The 17,426-nt window shown below is 42.3% G+C and overlaps 1 protein-coding gene across 1 annotated transcript; it reads left to right on the plus strand.

The window, feature by feature from the left end:
- The first annotated feature begins 1,214 nt into the window (after positions 1-1,214).
- Positions 1,215-17,359, plus strand: LOC123993011 (cytochrome P450 2M1-like). Its single transcript, XM_046294738.1, has 9 exons — positions 1,215-1,590; positions 11,038-11,200; positions 11,354-11,503; positions 14,731-14,891; positions 15,057-15,233; positions 15,493-15,634; positions 15,831-16,015; positions 16,175-16,316; positions 16,535-17,359. The coding sequence occupies exons 1-9, from the start codon at positions 1,381-1,383 to the stop codon at positions 16,723-16,725; spliced, it is 1,521 nt and encodes a 506-aa protein (XP_046150694.1). The 5' UTR covers positions 1,215-1,380; the 3' UTR covers positions 16,726-17,359.
- Positions 17,360-17,426: the final 67 nt, after the last annotated feature.

The following is a 17,426-nucleotide window of genomic DNA, read 5'->3' on the forward strand; positions in this document are numbered from 1 at the left end:
AACTGTTGAGCGTAAAAAAAAAAAAAACGCGTTGCAGTACTTGACACACTCAATCTGGTGTGCCTTGTACCTACTACCATAGCCTGTTCAAAGGCACTTAAATATTTTGTCTTGCCCATTCACCCTCTCAATGACACATATGCACAATCCATGTCTCAATTGTTCTTTATCCTGTCTCCTCCCCTTCATCTACAATGATTGAAGTGGATTTATCATAGCTTTCACCTGGTCTATGTATTTGGATGCCAACCGCCGTAAAACCTAATCCAAGAAGAACAATGTCTATAATTCATATTTTTTGCTAGACTAGAAGTTTGGTAATGTTTAGGCATCCTCCGATACACAACCCAACCAAGCCGCACTGCTTCTTAACACAGCGCCATCCAACCCGGAAGCCAGCCGCACCAATGTGTCGGAGGAAACACCGTGACCCTGGCCCGTGACATTTTCTGGTGTTATTGGAGACTGATGTGAAAGCACCTATCGTTCTTACTCTTCTCAACGAGCAGCGGGTGCTGCCGTGGGCCCCACCCCAGTCCAAAGCACTCACAAGGTGGCCCAGTCCTCGCGCTGCAGTCAGAGCAGGAGATGTTCAACCCTCCACGTCCAGAATGCAAATGAACCTCGCACGAAGGAAGCTGCCGCTGGCTGATCCCGCCCTGGTTTACATTTAAAAAATCAATTAACCTGAATTAGGGCCAGACTAGTTACCATAATTTTCTCACATTGCCATTGACAGTTTTTTCTATTGTCTCTTTTTGGTCCATTTAGATTGTTAATGTAGATTTTATACAAACAAAATGTAACAAATTTTATGGTTAAAAATGTTCATGTTTTACTGTGACTTGTTGTCGGCTCCTAAGTGGACCATAAGGTTAAAAACCAAACCAAATTAAATAAAAAATTAAAAACCATGTAACTCCGCCAGTGTCTCTTTTGGGTCACTTTTGCCGATCCCAAGACCGGATAAAGGAGGAGGGTTGGAATTGTTACATTTAAAAAAACAAAACAAGAATCGATAGAAAGTTCATTTGTAGTTCTAAACATATTTAGGGTGTTTTTGACTCAGTCTCTCCCACGATGTTATTCCTCTCCCCGATAGCATCACAGTTACATTCACATTGGCAATTATGCAAATTAGGCAATGACGTGATTTAGCGACTGAACTAGAGACTTTTGCGACAGCCAATAGCTACTTTCCTTACTGAGGAGTTGGCAACACTTGGCTTTCTTGTCAATATAATGGATCATCACTGATGAAACTCACAACTGTGCAAACTATTGCACAACTTCGATCTACTTTTTGCAGTAGAAGGCTCTGACCCGGTACAGCATAAAGCTTTCCGATATCAGATGTTCTGTTAACTCCGTAGGCGATCAATGTCCTCGACTCTACTGAAGATGGATGTACTTCATATTTTGCAGACGAACTTTGTGTCTATTGTAATCGGATTTGTCGTTATTATTTTATTGTGGATGAATCGAGGCAAACAAAGCAACTCACGTTTGCCTCCTGGTCCTTCACCGATTCCTCTGCTTGGTAACTTGTTACGAATGGATGTGAAAGCGCCATACAAGCTCTACATGGAGGTCAGTCAAATACTTGAGCTAGATCAGTGGGCAAGGTTAGGTCAAAGATGCAGAATCAGGTGTAGAATGGGATATCCATTTAATTACTTTTCCACAGAACTTGGCAAAAATTGATTATTTGCATTAATACGAGCTAAATGTAGGCTAGATTATTATTGTTTTACATTAGTTTCTGTGTTGGTTACTGTAGCAACAAAGCAGTTCAGTATTTTCATGTGACTGCTTAGTTACCAGCCTGTACATTTTTATTGAATTGCCCCTCTTGGTTCAATATTAATTCAAAGTATACTACATGCATGTATTTGAGAACTGAAAAAATATGTGTGTGTGTTTATATATATATCTATATCGATCGATTACATAAATTAATTTGTGGAATTTCGTATCTTCTTCTTTGAGCCAATCAGTTGTGTTGTGACAAGGACATTTTCTGTTTTCACTGACCTTCATGTCTTAAAGTAATGATTTTGTCATAATATGGACTAGGTATTTTACCAAATAGGGTTATCTTCTGTATACCACCCCTACCTTTTCACAATACAACTGATTGGCTCAAACAAATTCATTTGTAGATTTTCTTTCCTTCTTATCTTTTAAGAAGGCACACCGGTTAATTGAAATGCATTCCAGGTGACTATCTCATAAAGCTGGTGTTGGTGTTTCATACTGGAGAGGGAATGCAAAACAACGACGCTGGACATAGTGGAATCAGGTGTATCAAAAAGGCTGTTTATTGGTCAAAGATATCTTGTCCTGCCGTTTACGTGCACGGATCTAGTTCATATAACTCGGCAAGGAGTCAGGTGAAAAAGAGGCCTTATTCAAAGGTTACATTCATTGTTATACATATAATAAAGTAGGTGGAGTCTTGTCGTTTTGGTCCTCTGACTGGTCACAAAGAGTTGGAGGCGGACCTTGCTCTAGCCAGAGCGGGCCCCATTTGTGCATAGCAGAGTCTTGTTCTCTGAGCTCCCTTTGACCTGGACTGAGATGTGGTAAGGTGTGTGTGTTCATACAAGAAAGTATTTGTGTGTCAGGAAATCTGATACAGGAGATTAGAGGGGGTTGTGAAACAAGAGAACAGAGGGGGTCCGTTTTATGGCTGGGTGTATGTGTTCTTGCGATGGAATGTCTTTGTTTCCTGGGGTGGTAAGACAACAGAGCTGAGGGGATAGTGTTAGTGGGGGGGTAGTTTTATTGCAGGGAGAGTGACCTGGTTCCTGTTTTAGTAGGGGTATGTGAAATGACTTTGAGTCAGGCGGTTTGGCTTAGCGCTGTATAATATATGAGCTATGTGTATGAATGTTTACATATATATATATGACAAATCCCCCTCTTCACGTCTACTAGACGTGAAAACTATAATGCAATGTTGGTGGTTGCATTCGTGGGTATACATAAGGTGGTGCTTCTAACCTTGTCTGGTGTGCATGGTGGGTCTGTAGGTGTAGTGCTACGTTTGGTGCGTGTGAGATTGAAGGGAGTGGTGCTAGGAATGGTATCAGGGATAGGGGTTGGGGTGAGAGGGGTTGATGCTTTAGTATGTGTTTGTTGTTCTATTAACCATGTGAAAGTTCCCAGGGACACCCTAAAGATCAGTAGGAATATCACAAACAAAGGGCCAGATACTCCCTCCCTGGGTGGGGCTGGGGATAATGTCCCTCTATCTGGGCGAGGTTCCTTTTTCAGAGGAGGCGGAGTTTGATGCCGCATCACCTGAGTAAGGAGTGTCTTCATTTGGAATCGAATTTAGGCCGCTCAAATCAGCTCTGACTTCAGTCAGTGTTCTGGAAGGAGTTGGGGCTGGAGTGCAATGTGTAAGGTGGTGCCAAGGTGCGCCTGATTTACCTTTAACCTGGACTGAGTGTGAAGTAACCTCCTTCACTTCGTACGGTCCAGTCCACCTGGGTTCCAGCCACTTTCTCTTGTGGACTTTTAACCCTCACCCAGTCACCCAACCTTTACCTTCAGTGCTTGCGTGTCCCCCGGCAGACTCCCCCTCCTGGACCTTGTGAACCTGGGTAGAGAGTACTGCAGAGAGAACCGTCAGTTTTTTCACATAATTAGACATTACAATTTGTTGTACATCAAGGGCGGGCATATGACCTCCCTCCCTTGGTGGACCAGGCATGACTCTTAGCTATCTTAGCTTTCAGCTTTTGGTTTAACGTTCCACCAGATTTTGGGACCGGGAGTAGTACACAGAACCAAATCTGTGTTATGCCAAATCTTGTGAGCCATTTGTCAAATATGATTTCTCTTGGGATGCCATACCTGGGTATTAGTTTGGTTTGTAACCACTTAACGACTGATCTAGCATCCTCCTTCGCTGTTGGTATTGCTTCTACCCATTTGGAGAACCTATCTATCATAACTAGGAGATAGCGTTTATCTTTAGAATACATTGTCGGGGCCCATGTCGGTGTAATCTATACTAATATCCTGAAAACATGCATTATGTAATGGGCATGAGCCCATTGGTGTTTTGATATGGTTTCTTTTAGGTTGTGGCTGCCACATATGTTGCATTCGTTACAAAATAAATCATCGTCATAAAATAAGTCAGTCATATTTTGTATGTGAGGGTGCCACCAGATGTGCGAGGCCTTTTGGAGGGTCTTTAGTTTCCCTTCGTGTGTGTGGCTATGTGCTTCACGTAAAAGTTCTGGGTCCATCAGTGTGGACTGCTCCATGGGCATAGGCTGAGTCTGTATAGATATTCACAGTTTTTCCTTTTCCTCTGAGGGCCTGCGTCAATCCGACGATTTCCGCTAATTGGGCAGGTGCTGGTTGAGGGATGATGGCTGATTCAGGGGTAACATCACGAGGTGAGCTGTTTTTTTTTTCAATAGCTTTTGCTACTGCAGGAACGTATCTGGAGCATGTTGTCTGTCCTACCTCAATGTGGTCAAGTTTGGAAGAGTAGTACATCAAGACCCTTCTCTCCCCCTCTTGTTTCTGGAATAGGACGGATGAGGTGAATCCTTCCTTTTCAGGAACATCCAAATGGAACTTGTTCTTGTAGTCAGGTGCAGTCAGAGCTGCTGCCGCTGATAGATCTGTTTTCAGGAGTGTTATGGCTGTTAATGCTTCAGCTGTCCAGGCCAGGGGTGCATGGAGGTTCCTTGATCGTAGGATTACCGGTGCTGCCACCCCCTCTGGGCCACACACAATGGTACAACACCTGATAGGTGGGGTCAGGTGCATCATGTCTTCGTCCCAGTCTTCAGTTTAGGGGCAGTCATCAGTTTCTGATGCATTGAGTGTGCAATGGATCTCAGCTTGGGGAGTCTTGTATGGGTGCAGAGTGTAGATATGGGCTGTCCGTTGGTTGAACTTAAACTGGATGTGAGGGGTGGTAGGCCCTGTGGGTAGGCATTTTAGCCAGTATACTTCTTGGGTGTCAGACAGCGTGGGCGTCGGCTGGAGTGGCATCATCATAATTCTTGCTGGGCGATCCGGTGTTGAAGAGGGAGGGTTGGTGGATACTTCCACTCCACTTTCAGTAGTATGTGAGGGAACTTGATAGTAGAATAGGTGCATCCTGTGTCTACCAGGAACTGATGGGGGACACCCTCAACTTCGCACATCATTGTTGGTTCAGTGTGCTATTGAAAGCGTTGTCTCTCTTCTCCTGCCGTGGGTGGTGGGCATTTTTATGGCCAGGGCATGGTGTTCCCTGCCATGCCTTGAAACTGTGGTTGGTTGTGCTCCTGCTGCATGTGGCTAGATTCTGGGTGGTTGTATGCTGGCTGTTGCTGAGGTCCTGGGTGGTTGTAGTGAAAAGGGGGTGGTCCTCCTCTTCCTCTCCATTGCAGTTGGTGTGGGGAGAGTGGTTTCGTGCAATATCTTGCATAGTGACCGGGAATTCCGCAGTTATAACACTGGTAGTTTCCCTTTCTGGGTTGTCCAGTGTAGGGACCTCGTTGAGCCCATTGTGGCTGTTGTTGCATGATATACTGCTGTGGGGGAGGGTATCGGGGTGGTTGGGGCCCCCCTAGTGGCAGTGAGTGAGGCTGCCTGCTGTTGGATCATCTGAGAGACAGTCTGCTATTATCTGAGTGATATCTGGCTGTTCCCCTTGGTCTTGAGTTTCTTCTGCAATCATTTGTTTTTTTAGGTTTCTCACCTTTCTGTGCCTCTTTTAGTTGAAGCTTCAAGAGTTGAATTTGGAGGGACTGGACCTGGCTCTCAACTTCCCCTCTTTCCTTGTTGTGTTGGGATACATGGTGGTGCACATGCGTATTGAATTGGGTCAGAGGAAGTGCAATCAACCCCACTGTTCCTCTGAGTTTGGTTTTAACATCTCCAGGACACCCGTTCACCACCATTTCCTTCCACATGCTGAGTGTGGTATCAGTGTGATCGAATGGTTCTTCGTGGACCGATCTCCATGTGGTCTTAGCCCTGTCCAGGTATGCTGCAGGTTGCTCACCTGGGTTGATTGTAAAGGAGGATAAGGTGGCATGATTTCTTTCTGTAGGGTATGCTCTCCGTAGAACTTCCCATAATCTAGTACGGAAGTTGTCTATGGGGAGTGTTGGGGCCCGCCATTCAAGCCAAGCTGCTGTCATGAGGGCCTCCATGGTTCCGTGATCAGTGGCTCTTGCTAGTAGTGCTTTCATGTCCCCTAGGCAGAGTTGCAGGCCTGATGTAAGAGTCTGCAGTTGGAGTAGCCATGCGGAGGCCCCTCCATGTAGGCTGGGCATCTGTTCCATCATTGTGGTCAGGTCAGTCATTTTCCAGGGTTGGTACTCTACGTAGCGTGGATCAGCTGCTGTCAATAGAGGATGCATGTTGGCTCCACCCCGTTCCAGGTCCCAGTCTTCTCTGGTGGTCACTCCTTGAGATCTTAGTCCAGCCACCCTGGCAGACTTCCGGGTTGCGGTCGCCCCCTGGGTGTTGGTTACGTCAGTCACCTTTCCCTTCATCATGCCTTCAATGTGGTACTCACCCATCCCTCTACATTCATTATTCCTCAGGCCCTTGGCTTAGGCTATTGATTCACTTAATTCTCTCCTTAAGTGTTGTATTTCACAGTCTATTTCTAAACTGGTGGGTATCTTTCTGTTGCTTTCCTCATCATCTTCCGTCGCCTGGCTCACGTGGCTGATATAGGACCCTTCAACTTGGAGGCTATGTGGGGAACACTTTAGATGGAAATAGTTGGGGTTTCACCGCACCTCCGAGATCTATCAGGAGGGGCGCGGCGGAGTTACCAGGGAAAGCTCCTTCCTTGCATTGGTGATCTTGCTTCTGGGGGGTGTGACCTGTATGTGGAGTGCTGGTGGTGGGGAGTGGCTCACACTCTATCTGTCCTCCTGTTATTCCGAAGCTCATAGCCCCATTCAGCTGGCCCGCCTGTACGCTTAGCACTGGGGCCTGTATCGCGGGCTGGGTCCCGGTGAGGAAACGGTTACCTTTGAACGGGTTGTGAGAATGCCCACGTTGGTTATGCCCCATTGAGTATGGTGGAGGTTGGGCCACCTCTAATGGTATTTCTGGGTATAGTGAGGGAGGAGCAGACGCCGTGCTGGCGTTGGCCACTTGGGGTACTGTGGGTAAACTCTCGAGTGGAGTTTTTTTCTCTGCTAAGGCCACACACAACATGTCCAGTTTGTTTTTTGGCAGCACTCTTCTACTTTCTTCTATTGCCCACGTCCCTATTTTTAACTCCGCTTCGGCTCGCTCTCTCTCTTTAGTGCCTTGGTTCTTGAACAAACGATTCTTGTTCCCCTCTGTCTCACTTGCTTTTGCTCCCTTTACGGCTTCTTCCAGCCCTCTTTGCATAGATTGGAGTTCCTCGTCTACTGGAGGTCCCCCTCTAAGGTAACCCGCCTGTATCCATTTCAGTCTTACCCCCTCCCACACTGTTTTCATTGTTTTATACTGGTCTTTCCCTCCCGCTCTATTAGTCATGCGCTGTTCTAAGTATTCATTGAACTTAAGTTTGGGTGTATTTGAGCCAGACATGTTATCACAAAATAATTACGTGAACTGCTAAGGTGTATGAATGTTTACACATATATATATATATATATATATATATATATATATATATATATATATATATATATATATATATATATGACACTGGTCAAGATAATGCCAAGAGTGTGCAAAGCTGTCATCAAGGCAAATGGTGGCTACTTTGAAAAATCTGAAATATATTTTGATTTGAACACTTTTTTAGTTAATAAATAATTCCATGTGTTATTTCATAGTTTTTAGGTCTTCACTATTATTCTACTATTTAGAAAATAATTAAAAAGAAAGACACCTACTCATTCAAGGGTTCACTTTTGACTGGTACTGTATTTGCTTGTTTGTGCATGTGTTGGTTTGCATGCTCAAACCCACAGCCTTTGTGCATTTACTACTACTACTGTAAAATGCAGTGATGAAAATGAAGTACATACTAACAATTAACGTCACACCTTGCCAAATTTGGACTTTTTGCATAATGTGATATTATACATGATATTGTAGATGAACTTTCGGTTGAACAGATTTGTGGTTGCCAAAAACGTTCTGTCTCTCTAGTTGTAGGCCATCTGTCTGATGCTGTCTGGTCCAAACGAGTATGACATTGTTCCAACCTCACTTTGCGGAATTCAAAATGATGATGCTTGTCTTCCATAATTCAGATATACAGTACCAGTTAAAAGTTTGGACACACCTACTCATTCCAGGGGTTTATTTTATTTTTTACTATTTTCTACATTGATGAATAATAGAAGACACCAAAACTATGAAATAACACATGGAATCACGTAGTCAACAAAGTGTTAAACAAAACTAAATATGTTTTTACATGAGATTCTTCAAAGAAGCCACACTTTGCCTTGATGACGGCTTTGCACAATATTGGCAGTCTCTCAACCAGCTTCATGAGGTTGTCCCCTGGAATGCATTTCAGTTAACAGGTATGCCTTGTTTAAAGTTAATTTGTGGAATTTCTTTCCTTCTTAATTAATGTATTTGAGACAATCAGTTGTGACAAGGTAGGGGTGGTACACAGAATATAGCCCTATTTGGTAAAAATCCATATTATGGCAAGAGCAGCTCAAATAGGCAAGAGAAATGACAGTCTATCATTACTTTAAGAGACGAAGGTCAGTCATTCCGAAAAACTTTGAAAGTTTCTTCAAGTGCAGTCGCAAAAACCATCAAGCGCTACGATGAAACTGTCTCTCATGAGGACCGCCACTGGAAAGGAAGACCCAGAGTTACCTCTGCTGCAGAGGATAAGTTCATTAGAGTTGATGAGTCCAGATTTGAGATTTTTGGTCAAGTGAGGCTTCTGTTTGCACACCACGGACCAACAAATATTCTTTACATCAACATAGGAATCACTACAACTATTTATGTGATATCCTATACACTATATTAGGCCCAGCCTTTGGAACGTTGATCTTCCTAGATATGGCTACAATATTGTGATCACTACATCCAATGGACCTAGATACTGCTTTCAAGCCTATTTCTGCAGCATTCGTCATGATTTGATCAATACATGTTGATTTCATTCCTGTGCTGTTTGTAACTACCCTGGTAGGTTGACTGATAACCTGAACTAGTGCGCAGCTCGATGAAAGCCAGTCAATATTTAAATCACCCAGAAAATATACCTCTGTTCATATCACATGCATTTCACAAATGTTATCCAGATACTGACTGTTAGCACTTGGTGGTCTATAGCAGCTTCTCACAAGGATGGGCTTTAGGTGAGGCAGATGAACCTGTAGCCATATTACTTTAACATGAGATCCTCTCTAATCTTTACAGGAATGTGGTTCTGAATATAATCAGCAACACCTCCACCACTCGCATATGTCTGGTCTGTAAATGTTATAACCGTGTATTGCTACCACTGTATCAAAGGTATTATCCAAGTAGGTTTCAGAGATAGTCAAAATATGAATGCCATCTGTTACTAGCAAGTTATTCATTTCATTAACTTTGTTTCTTAAGCTACATATGTTAACGTGGGCTATTTTGAGCACTTTTCTGGATGCTTGCTTGTTTTCATTGCTTTACTGGGAAGTTTAGCAGAAGTAGATATTCTCATGTTATTTATATTAGTCCAGGGTTAAACCATGCATATTGTTTATAAGAGATGTGATTTGGAGACTGTATTCTGTCATTTACTATTGTATCTTTATTTATCTCTTTACTTGCAGACTTCACACACACACACTTTGGTTGAAGCAAGTTGCCAGGCCACTTAGTGCCTTATCCCATCCATACTACATACACTGTGCGGTGCTCTTCTGTGCATCTTAGCCGTTATTAAACCACCTCAACTGGAATCCTACCTGTCTGTCATCTGTGCCTTCACCAGTGTTATGTAGTGATCATTAAACCATAATTCAGTCCGTGTATTGGTACTGAAGGATTCCGGTTCCATGTTTTACAGTAGCCAGGCAGCGGGAGTGATATGCCATGTGAACTGTGTAATACCAGCATACTCCTGAGTAAAGATAAACTAAAGTATACAAACACCCCTACCTCAGTTCTTATAAACATAAGCAATCTAAATAACTGTGGATGTTACAACCAGCACACGGGAGGGAGTACAAAGTAAACCTAACCTAAAGAATATACAGTCCACCATGTCCTCACTTTCAGGTGTGGTTGAATGGTCCGTCACGCTCGTTATAGAGATGGGACCAAGGCGCAGCATGATGTGAATACATCTTCTATTTTAATGAAACAAAGAACACTTCAACAAACTTACAAAACGACCGTGACAGCTATATAGAATAAGTACAGGCAACTAATACATAGACAATCACCCACGAATTACCCAAGGAATATGGCTGCATAAATATGGTTCACCATCAGAGACTATAAACAGCTGCCTCTAATTGAGAACCAATCTAGGCAACCGTAGACATACAAAACACCAAGACTAGTTAACAACCCCATAAACATACAAAAATCCTAGACAGGACAAAAACACAACAAACCACCCCTTGTCACACCCTGACCTAACCAAAATAATAAAGGAAACAAAGATAACTAAGGTCAGTGCGTGACATGGTCTTCTTATTAGCTCTGCCTTTAGGCCTATATGTCACAAAGCATATGAATTAAAAAGTTAAGGAGCAAACGATTCAATTATCACAACACAGGTTGTAATATGGCTTGGGGGGGGGCTCAACTTCCTCAGTGATTTTACCCACACACCGCTACTGTTGGGAACATAAAATGACATGCAATAAATACACTTATTTTGACACATTTTCGATATCTAAGTGAGTATAATGTACACTATCAATTTGCCACTGCATTTCTTGCTCTCTTGTGTCTCTCCATCACTTATCCAAAGGAATAGCAACGCCACAATCATTTCACTGTCAGCTGTGCTCCATATAAACCTGGGATCTGAGACATCACTGTCCTGGTTCCCTAACTATAATCCTGTGGTTGTTCTCTCCTCAGCTCAGTAAGAAGTATGGCTCAGTGTTTACTGTATGGCTGGGCTCCGAACCTGCAGTGGTGATCTCTGGCTTTCAGGCTATCAAGGATGCTTTTGTCACACAAGGAGAAGAGTTCAGCGGCAGAGCCAACTACCCCGTGATCATGACAGTCTCTAAAGGATATGGTGGGTGATTTATATATATATATATTTAATGGGAGTGGGTAGGTGTCATTGTCCTTGCCAAAGTCAGTCTGTGTGGAAATTACGTTACATTAGGTTTATGTTATGCTATTCTAATTCTTCCTCTTTGTGCTTCTGTCATACTGTTTACTGTAGGGGTGATGGTGAGCAGTGGGAAGAGATCAAAAGATCTTCGCAGGTTCTCGCTGATGACCCTGAAAACCTTTGGGATGGGGCGCAGGAGCATCGAAGAACGTGTCCAAGAAGAGGCTAAGATGCTGGTGAAAGCCTTTGGTGAATATGGAGGTAGGTTGTTTTTCTTAGTATTTTTCTTGCCTTTGAAATACATTTTACATTAACTTTATGGACAATATTACTCAGGTTGTTGGAATGTAAGAAACTGAAGATAAATGGTTTATTGCAGAATATAGTAACAGTAAAACCCATGGGGTGTACAGGGTTTTTATAGTATAGACATGTAATTTACCTGTAAACATGTACCTTTTTAAGTTCTGAGGTATTGCTGCTGTTTGAGGTCGTTTTGATTAGAAATCACGGTTTAAATATTTTTTAAAGAAGTGCAGTATGCATTATGTGGGTTGAATGTTGTTATAACACAGAATGAAACCATCAATACAAGTGTTTGCCCGTTATTCATTTATTAATTTCTTCACATTACTTTACTTTCCTTAGTTTCAGCCACTTGTGAATTGATCTCATCGCAGAAAGCATTCGAGCGAAACAACGCCCCTCTGTCTCACGGACACTATTCAGACCCCTTGACTTTCCACATTTTGTTGCGTTACAGCCCTATTCTAATATTGATTAAATACTTTTTTCCCTCATCAGTCTACACGTAATACCCCATAATGACAAAGTGTAAACAGGTTTTTAGAAAATGTTAAAAATGTATACAAATAAAAAAGACACCTGATTTACATAAGTCAGACCCTTTGCTATGAGACCCAAAATTGAGCACTGGTGCATCCTGTTTCCATTGTTCATCCTTGATGTTTCTACAACTTGATTGGAGTCCACCTGTGGTAAATTCAATTGATTGGACATGATTTGGAAAGGCACGCACCTGTCTATATAAGGCCCCACAGTTGACAGTGCATGTCAGAGCAAAAACCAAGCCATGAGGTCGAAGGAATTGTCCGTAGAGCTCCGAGACAGGATTGTGTCGAGGCACAGATCTGGGGAAGGGTACCAAATAATTTCTGCAGCATTGAAGTTTACCAAGAACACAGTGGCCTCAAATGTTTTAATTGAAGAAGTTTGGAACCACCAAGATTCTTCCAAGAAGGCCAGCATCCGAGTCGCCTCTTCACTGTTGACGTCGAGACTGGTGTTTTGCGGGTACTATTTAATGAAGCTGCCCATTTTGGACTCATACTAGACACTCCGTTACTCATACTAGACACTCTAATGTACTTGTACTCTTGCACCACGGCCTCCCACTCCTCTCCGTGAAGGGAGTAGTACACAGCGTTGTACGAGAGCTTCAGTTTCTTGGCAATTTCTCGCATGGAATAGCCTACATTTCTCAGAACAAGAATAGACTGACAAGTTTCAGAAGAAAGTGCTTTGTTTCTGGCCATTTTGAGCCTGTAATCGAACCCACAAATGCTGATGCTCCAGATACTTTAAAGATGGCCAGTTTTATTGCTTCTTTAATGAGAACAGTTTTCAGCTGTGCTAACATATTTGCAAAAGGGTTTTCTTGTTACGGTTGTGTGGAGAGACTGACCAAGGCGCAGCGTGATTAAAGTTCCACATATTTATTTAAGCAAAACTTCCGAACAAAAAGAAACAAACAACGACCCGTGACATCAGCGGTGCTACATGCACTAACTCAAAACAGTATCCCACACAGTATCCCACACAGCAGGTGGAAACAGGGAACCGTTAAGTATGATCCCCAATTAGAGACAAGGAACCTCAGCTGCCTCTAATTGGGAACCATACCAAGAGCACCAACATAGAAATAATTAACCTAGAACAACCCCTAGTGACGCCCTGACCTACTATGCCATAGAGAAGCAAGGGCTCTTTATGGTCAGGGCGTGACATTTCTAATGATCAATTAGCCTTTGAAAATAAATGATATGTTGTGTTAGCTAATTCAAGATTGTCATTGGAACACGAGTGATGGTTGCTGATAATGGGCCTCTGTACGCCTATGTAGATATTCCATAAAAAATCTGCCGTTTCCAGCTACAATAGTCATTTACAATTTAACAATGTCTACATTGTATTTCTGAACAATTTTATGTTATTTTAATGGACACTTTGTTTTGCTTTTCTTTCAAAAACAAGGACATTTCTAAGTGACCTCAAACCTTTGAACAGTAGTGTATGTAAATTAAATATTTCTGTTATTTTTATAAATTTGCTAAAATTTCTAAACCTGTTTTTGCTTTGTCATTATGGGCTATTGTGTGTCGATGGAAGAGGGGGTAAAAATATTGAATCAATTTTAGAACAAGGCTATAACATAACGTGGAAAAAGTCAAGGGGTCTGAAAGGTATGACATGCCATACTTTTTTGTCCAGACAGCATCAGATACATGGGCTACACATACAGGTCCTCAGACCCCACCACAATGGCATTGTCAGCAGCACCTGTCTTTTTTTACCAAATAAATTTAAGATTTAATTTGAACAAGAAATTACCTTTCTTTTCTCTGCCCTGCTCAGAAAGTGCCTCATTTTGCTGCAGCTTAATTTCAATTAAGTTACTTTTGCAATAATATTGCGGGAACTCTGTAAGGGTGGAATGGTCCATTATTATGAAACTGTCCGTGGGTGATTAATGGGGCGGCAGGGCAGCCTAGTGGGTAGAGTGTTGGACTAGTAACCGAAAGGTTGCAAGTTCAAATCCCCAAGCTGACAAGGTACAAATCTGTCATTCTGCCCTTGAACAGGCAGTTAACCCACTGTTCCTAGGCCGTCATTGAAAATAAGAATCTGCTTCATGCAGATGTTTCTGCTTCTGAACCAACCTGATGATGCAAGACAGAATGAGAGCGATGAGCTGAGCAGTACACAACAGCTGGTTGGGGGGCCCTCAAGCTTTGAAATTATTTATTTAAAACAACAAAAATATTATGCCCAGCTCACGACCGAGGCCCCTTGATGATGTGAGCCTAATAGTAATTCCACCATTGGTTAAACCTCCACACTACAAAACCAGACAGAGCACTTTGCCAGGGCCTGCCTGTCCCTCCAGGACCCTAGGGGTAACGTTTGTTTTGTATTCAGTGTAACTGAGATACATTATTCTGTAATCCATGTAACTGTATACATTATTCTCAGTATATTATCTTCAGCAAGGTTTTTACGCTAAACATGTCATTGGAAAGGTACCATTTTTACGTTAAAATACATGGAAAATCGAGTGTTTAATTCAAATGTAGTTGTTGCTTCTCACAGCTATTTCTAAAAGTTTCACCATCACAATATTATATATGGATAACCAATCCGGTATTTTAAAAGTATCTGTGTGTTCTTGCCTTCCTTCTCTAATCTAGATTCAGTTGTCAATCCCAAAGAATTGCTTTGCAATTGTGTTGGCAATGTGATCTGCTCCATAGTCTTTGGGCACAGGTTTGAAAATGACGACCCAATATTTCAGCTCATCCAAAAGGCTGTTGATGCCTACTTCCATGTACTCAGCAGCCCTATTGGAGCGGTACAGTAACTTTTCAGCTCATCTCTTTTCATAGAATCTTCCATTGCTCTCAACGCCCTGCTAAACTGAAGGTCTATCACAGTAATTGCACAAAATGGTCTTGGGCTGACCAAGCCATTGTTTTCACTAACAAAACCCCCTCCCCTTCCATCCCCTTTCTTTCAGATGTACAACATGTTCCCTAGAATCGTTTGGTGCTTTCCAGGCAAACACCATGAGATGTTTGCTATCGTAAACAAGGCCAAAGCTTACATACAAGGGCAAGCAGAAATCCGCCTTAAAACCCTTAACATCTCTGAACCTCAGGACTTCATTGAGGCCTTCCTGGTTAAAATGCTGGAGGTAGAAAACACAGCATGATCCTCACATTGGAGGTTGAACCTCTTACACATTATGAAAATATGGAATGTGGCTAGAATTAAGATACTCTCCATGTCCACTTATGTGAGTTTGGCTATCATAAGTGAATAGACAAGTGAGAGGCCAATCTCTGATTTCCAAACGTATTTAGTGGCAATAAGTATGTGGAGATGGCAACAACTAGCCACCAGATGTCGCTGTTTACCTACATAACTGATGGTGACTTATTCTCTTCTCTTAGGAGAAAGATGATCCCAACACCGAGTTCAACAATGATAATATGGTGATGACTGCATGGAGCCTGTTTGCTGCTGGAACAGAAACCACATCATCCACCCTAAGACAATCATTTCTGATGATGATAAAGTACCCTCACATTCAAGGTACCCTACTACCCAAGTCTTTATCGATTGTGTCCAAGTCACCTAGACCTATTAGATAACATTGTAATACAAAAAAGTATCATTCTGGACTACGAATTGTTTCAAATGTGTTATTATGATGTCGTGACATGTTATAACTCCAACAACAAAATCATGGTATCAGTGAAATGTAAAGTGTGACTTAAATCTTCCTAAGAGAGTGTTCAGAAGGAGATAGACGAGGTGATTGGCTCAAGAGTGCCCATGGTTGACGACAGAGTTAAAATGCCCTACACGGATGCTGTCATTCACGAAGTCCAGCGATACATGGACCTCAGTCCCACCTCTGTACCCCACAAAGTGATCAGAGATACAGAGTTCTACAACTACCACATTCCAGAGGTGACCACAATTGTGTAACTGTATAAACACTGAATGTTCAATCTCACTGTATCTTGTTTGACGTGGTGGAACTGTTGTTTAAAAAAGATTATTTACATTTTACGAATCAACATGCAGTTTTCATAGCAAGTGATGGGTGTTATTTTGTCATTCTTTCAGGGTACTATGGTCCTGCCTCTGCTGTCCTCTGTGCTTGCTGATCCCAAACTGTTTAAAAACCCAGATGAGTTTGACCCAGAGAACTTCCTTGATGAAAATGGAGTCTTTAAGAAAAATGATGGATTCTTTGCTTTTGGAGTGGGTAAGATCATGGTCCAAGTAGTTTGTGGATTATGTGAGTTAAAATCAAGAAATCTAGTGGCCTGGGGTGGTCTTGCAGTCGACAGTAAGCTGCTGCCTCTCTGGAGGTACTATGTTCCGCTGCCAGCATGGGTTTGGTTTGAATCTGACCCGCTGCTTTCCAGCACACTCTCCTAATAACTTTCCTGTATCTCTCTATCCTATCCACAAAAAAAACAGGGAAGCGGGCGTGTCCTGGAGAGGCTCTGGCCAAAGTGGAGCTCTTTCTCTTCTTTACCTCCCTCCTGCAGAGCTTCACTTTCACCGGCACCAAACCTCCAGAGGAGATCAACATCGAGCCAGCGTGCTCCAGCTTTGGCCGAATGCCACATTCCTATGATTGCTACATCAAACTCAGGACTGAGGAGTGACCACTTTACTGTGGAGAGGTCACAGGCTCAGCTTCACAGGCAGCTGCTTGTCATTATACAGTAACCATAGCCTTACATTTACCACCTTTTTTCTTGTAGACAACTATAGACGGGTTATTGAGTTGTATGTATCTTGCTATTATCCTCAGGTAGGATCTCTAAGGTATGGGTTGATATTTCAAGACTAATTTCTGTCCACATTCATGTATTTCTAAGCTTATTTTTGGTCATGTTTCAAGAATTCCCATCAGAGATGTTGCTTACCATACCTCCATACTTTTTATCATACTCCCTTGCTTTGCTCCCTTGTAAAACAGGACAACATTTCTGCACAGGCCTATATGTTCATATTAAGTTATCTATTGAAATGTTATGGAAACAGGACCAGAAGTTGGTGTTAAAATGTAAGCCAATGAAATGTGTTTTGTTTTGTAGGTTGCTACATGGTTAGGTCTGTACATATATACATGCAAACCACTTAGGGGTACTGTACACTATGTATACTGTGGGGGTCACTATGTTATTCTGCCTTTTGTATTCAACATGACTGATGTGTTGTAACACAACGTTTGGTTGTAAAATTTGCTTCAACTAATAAATAGTACTGCGCACTTCAGGCCAGATTCAAACAATCTCTTGTGTGTCCAGACCTGTCATTAATAAGAAAGCTTCGTGTTCCAATTTACCTGCTCACATATAAC

The sequence above is a fragment of the Oncorhynchus gorbuscha genome, linkage group LG13 (genome assembly GCF_021184085.1).
Source record: "Oncorhynchus gorbuscha isolate QuinsamMale2020 ecotype Even-year linkage group LG13, OgorEven_v1.0, whole genome shotgun sequence".
Taxonomy (NCBI): domain Eukaryota; kingdom Metazoa; phylum Chordata; class Actinopteri; order Salmoniformes; family Salmonidae; genus Oncorhynchus; species Oncorhynchus gorbuscha.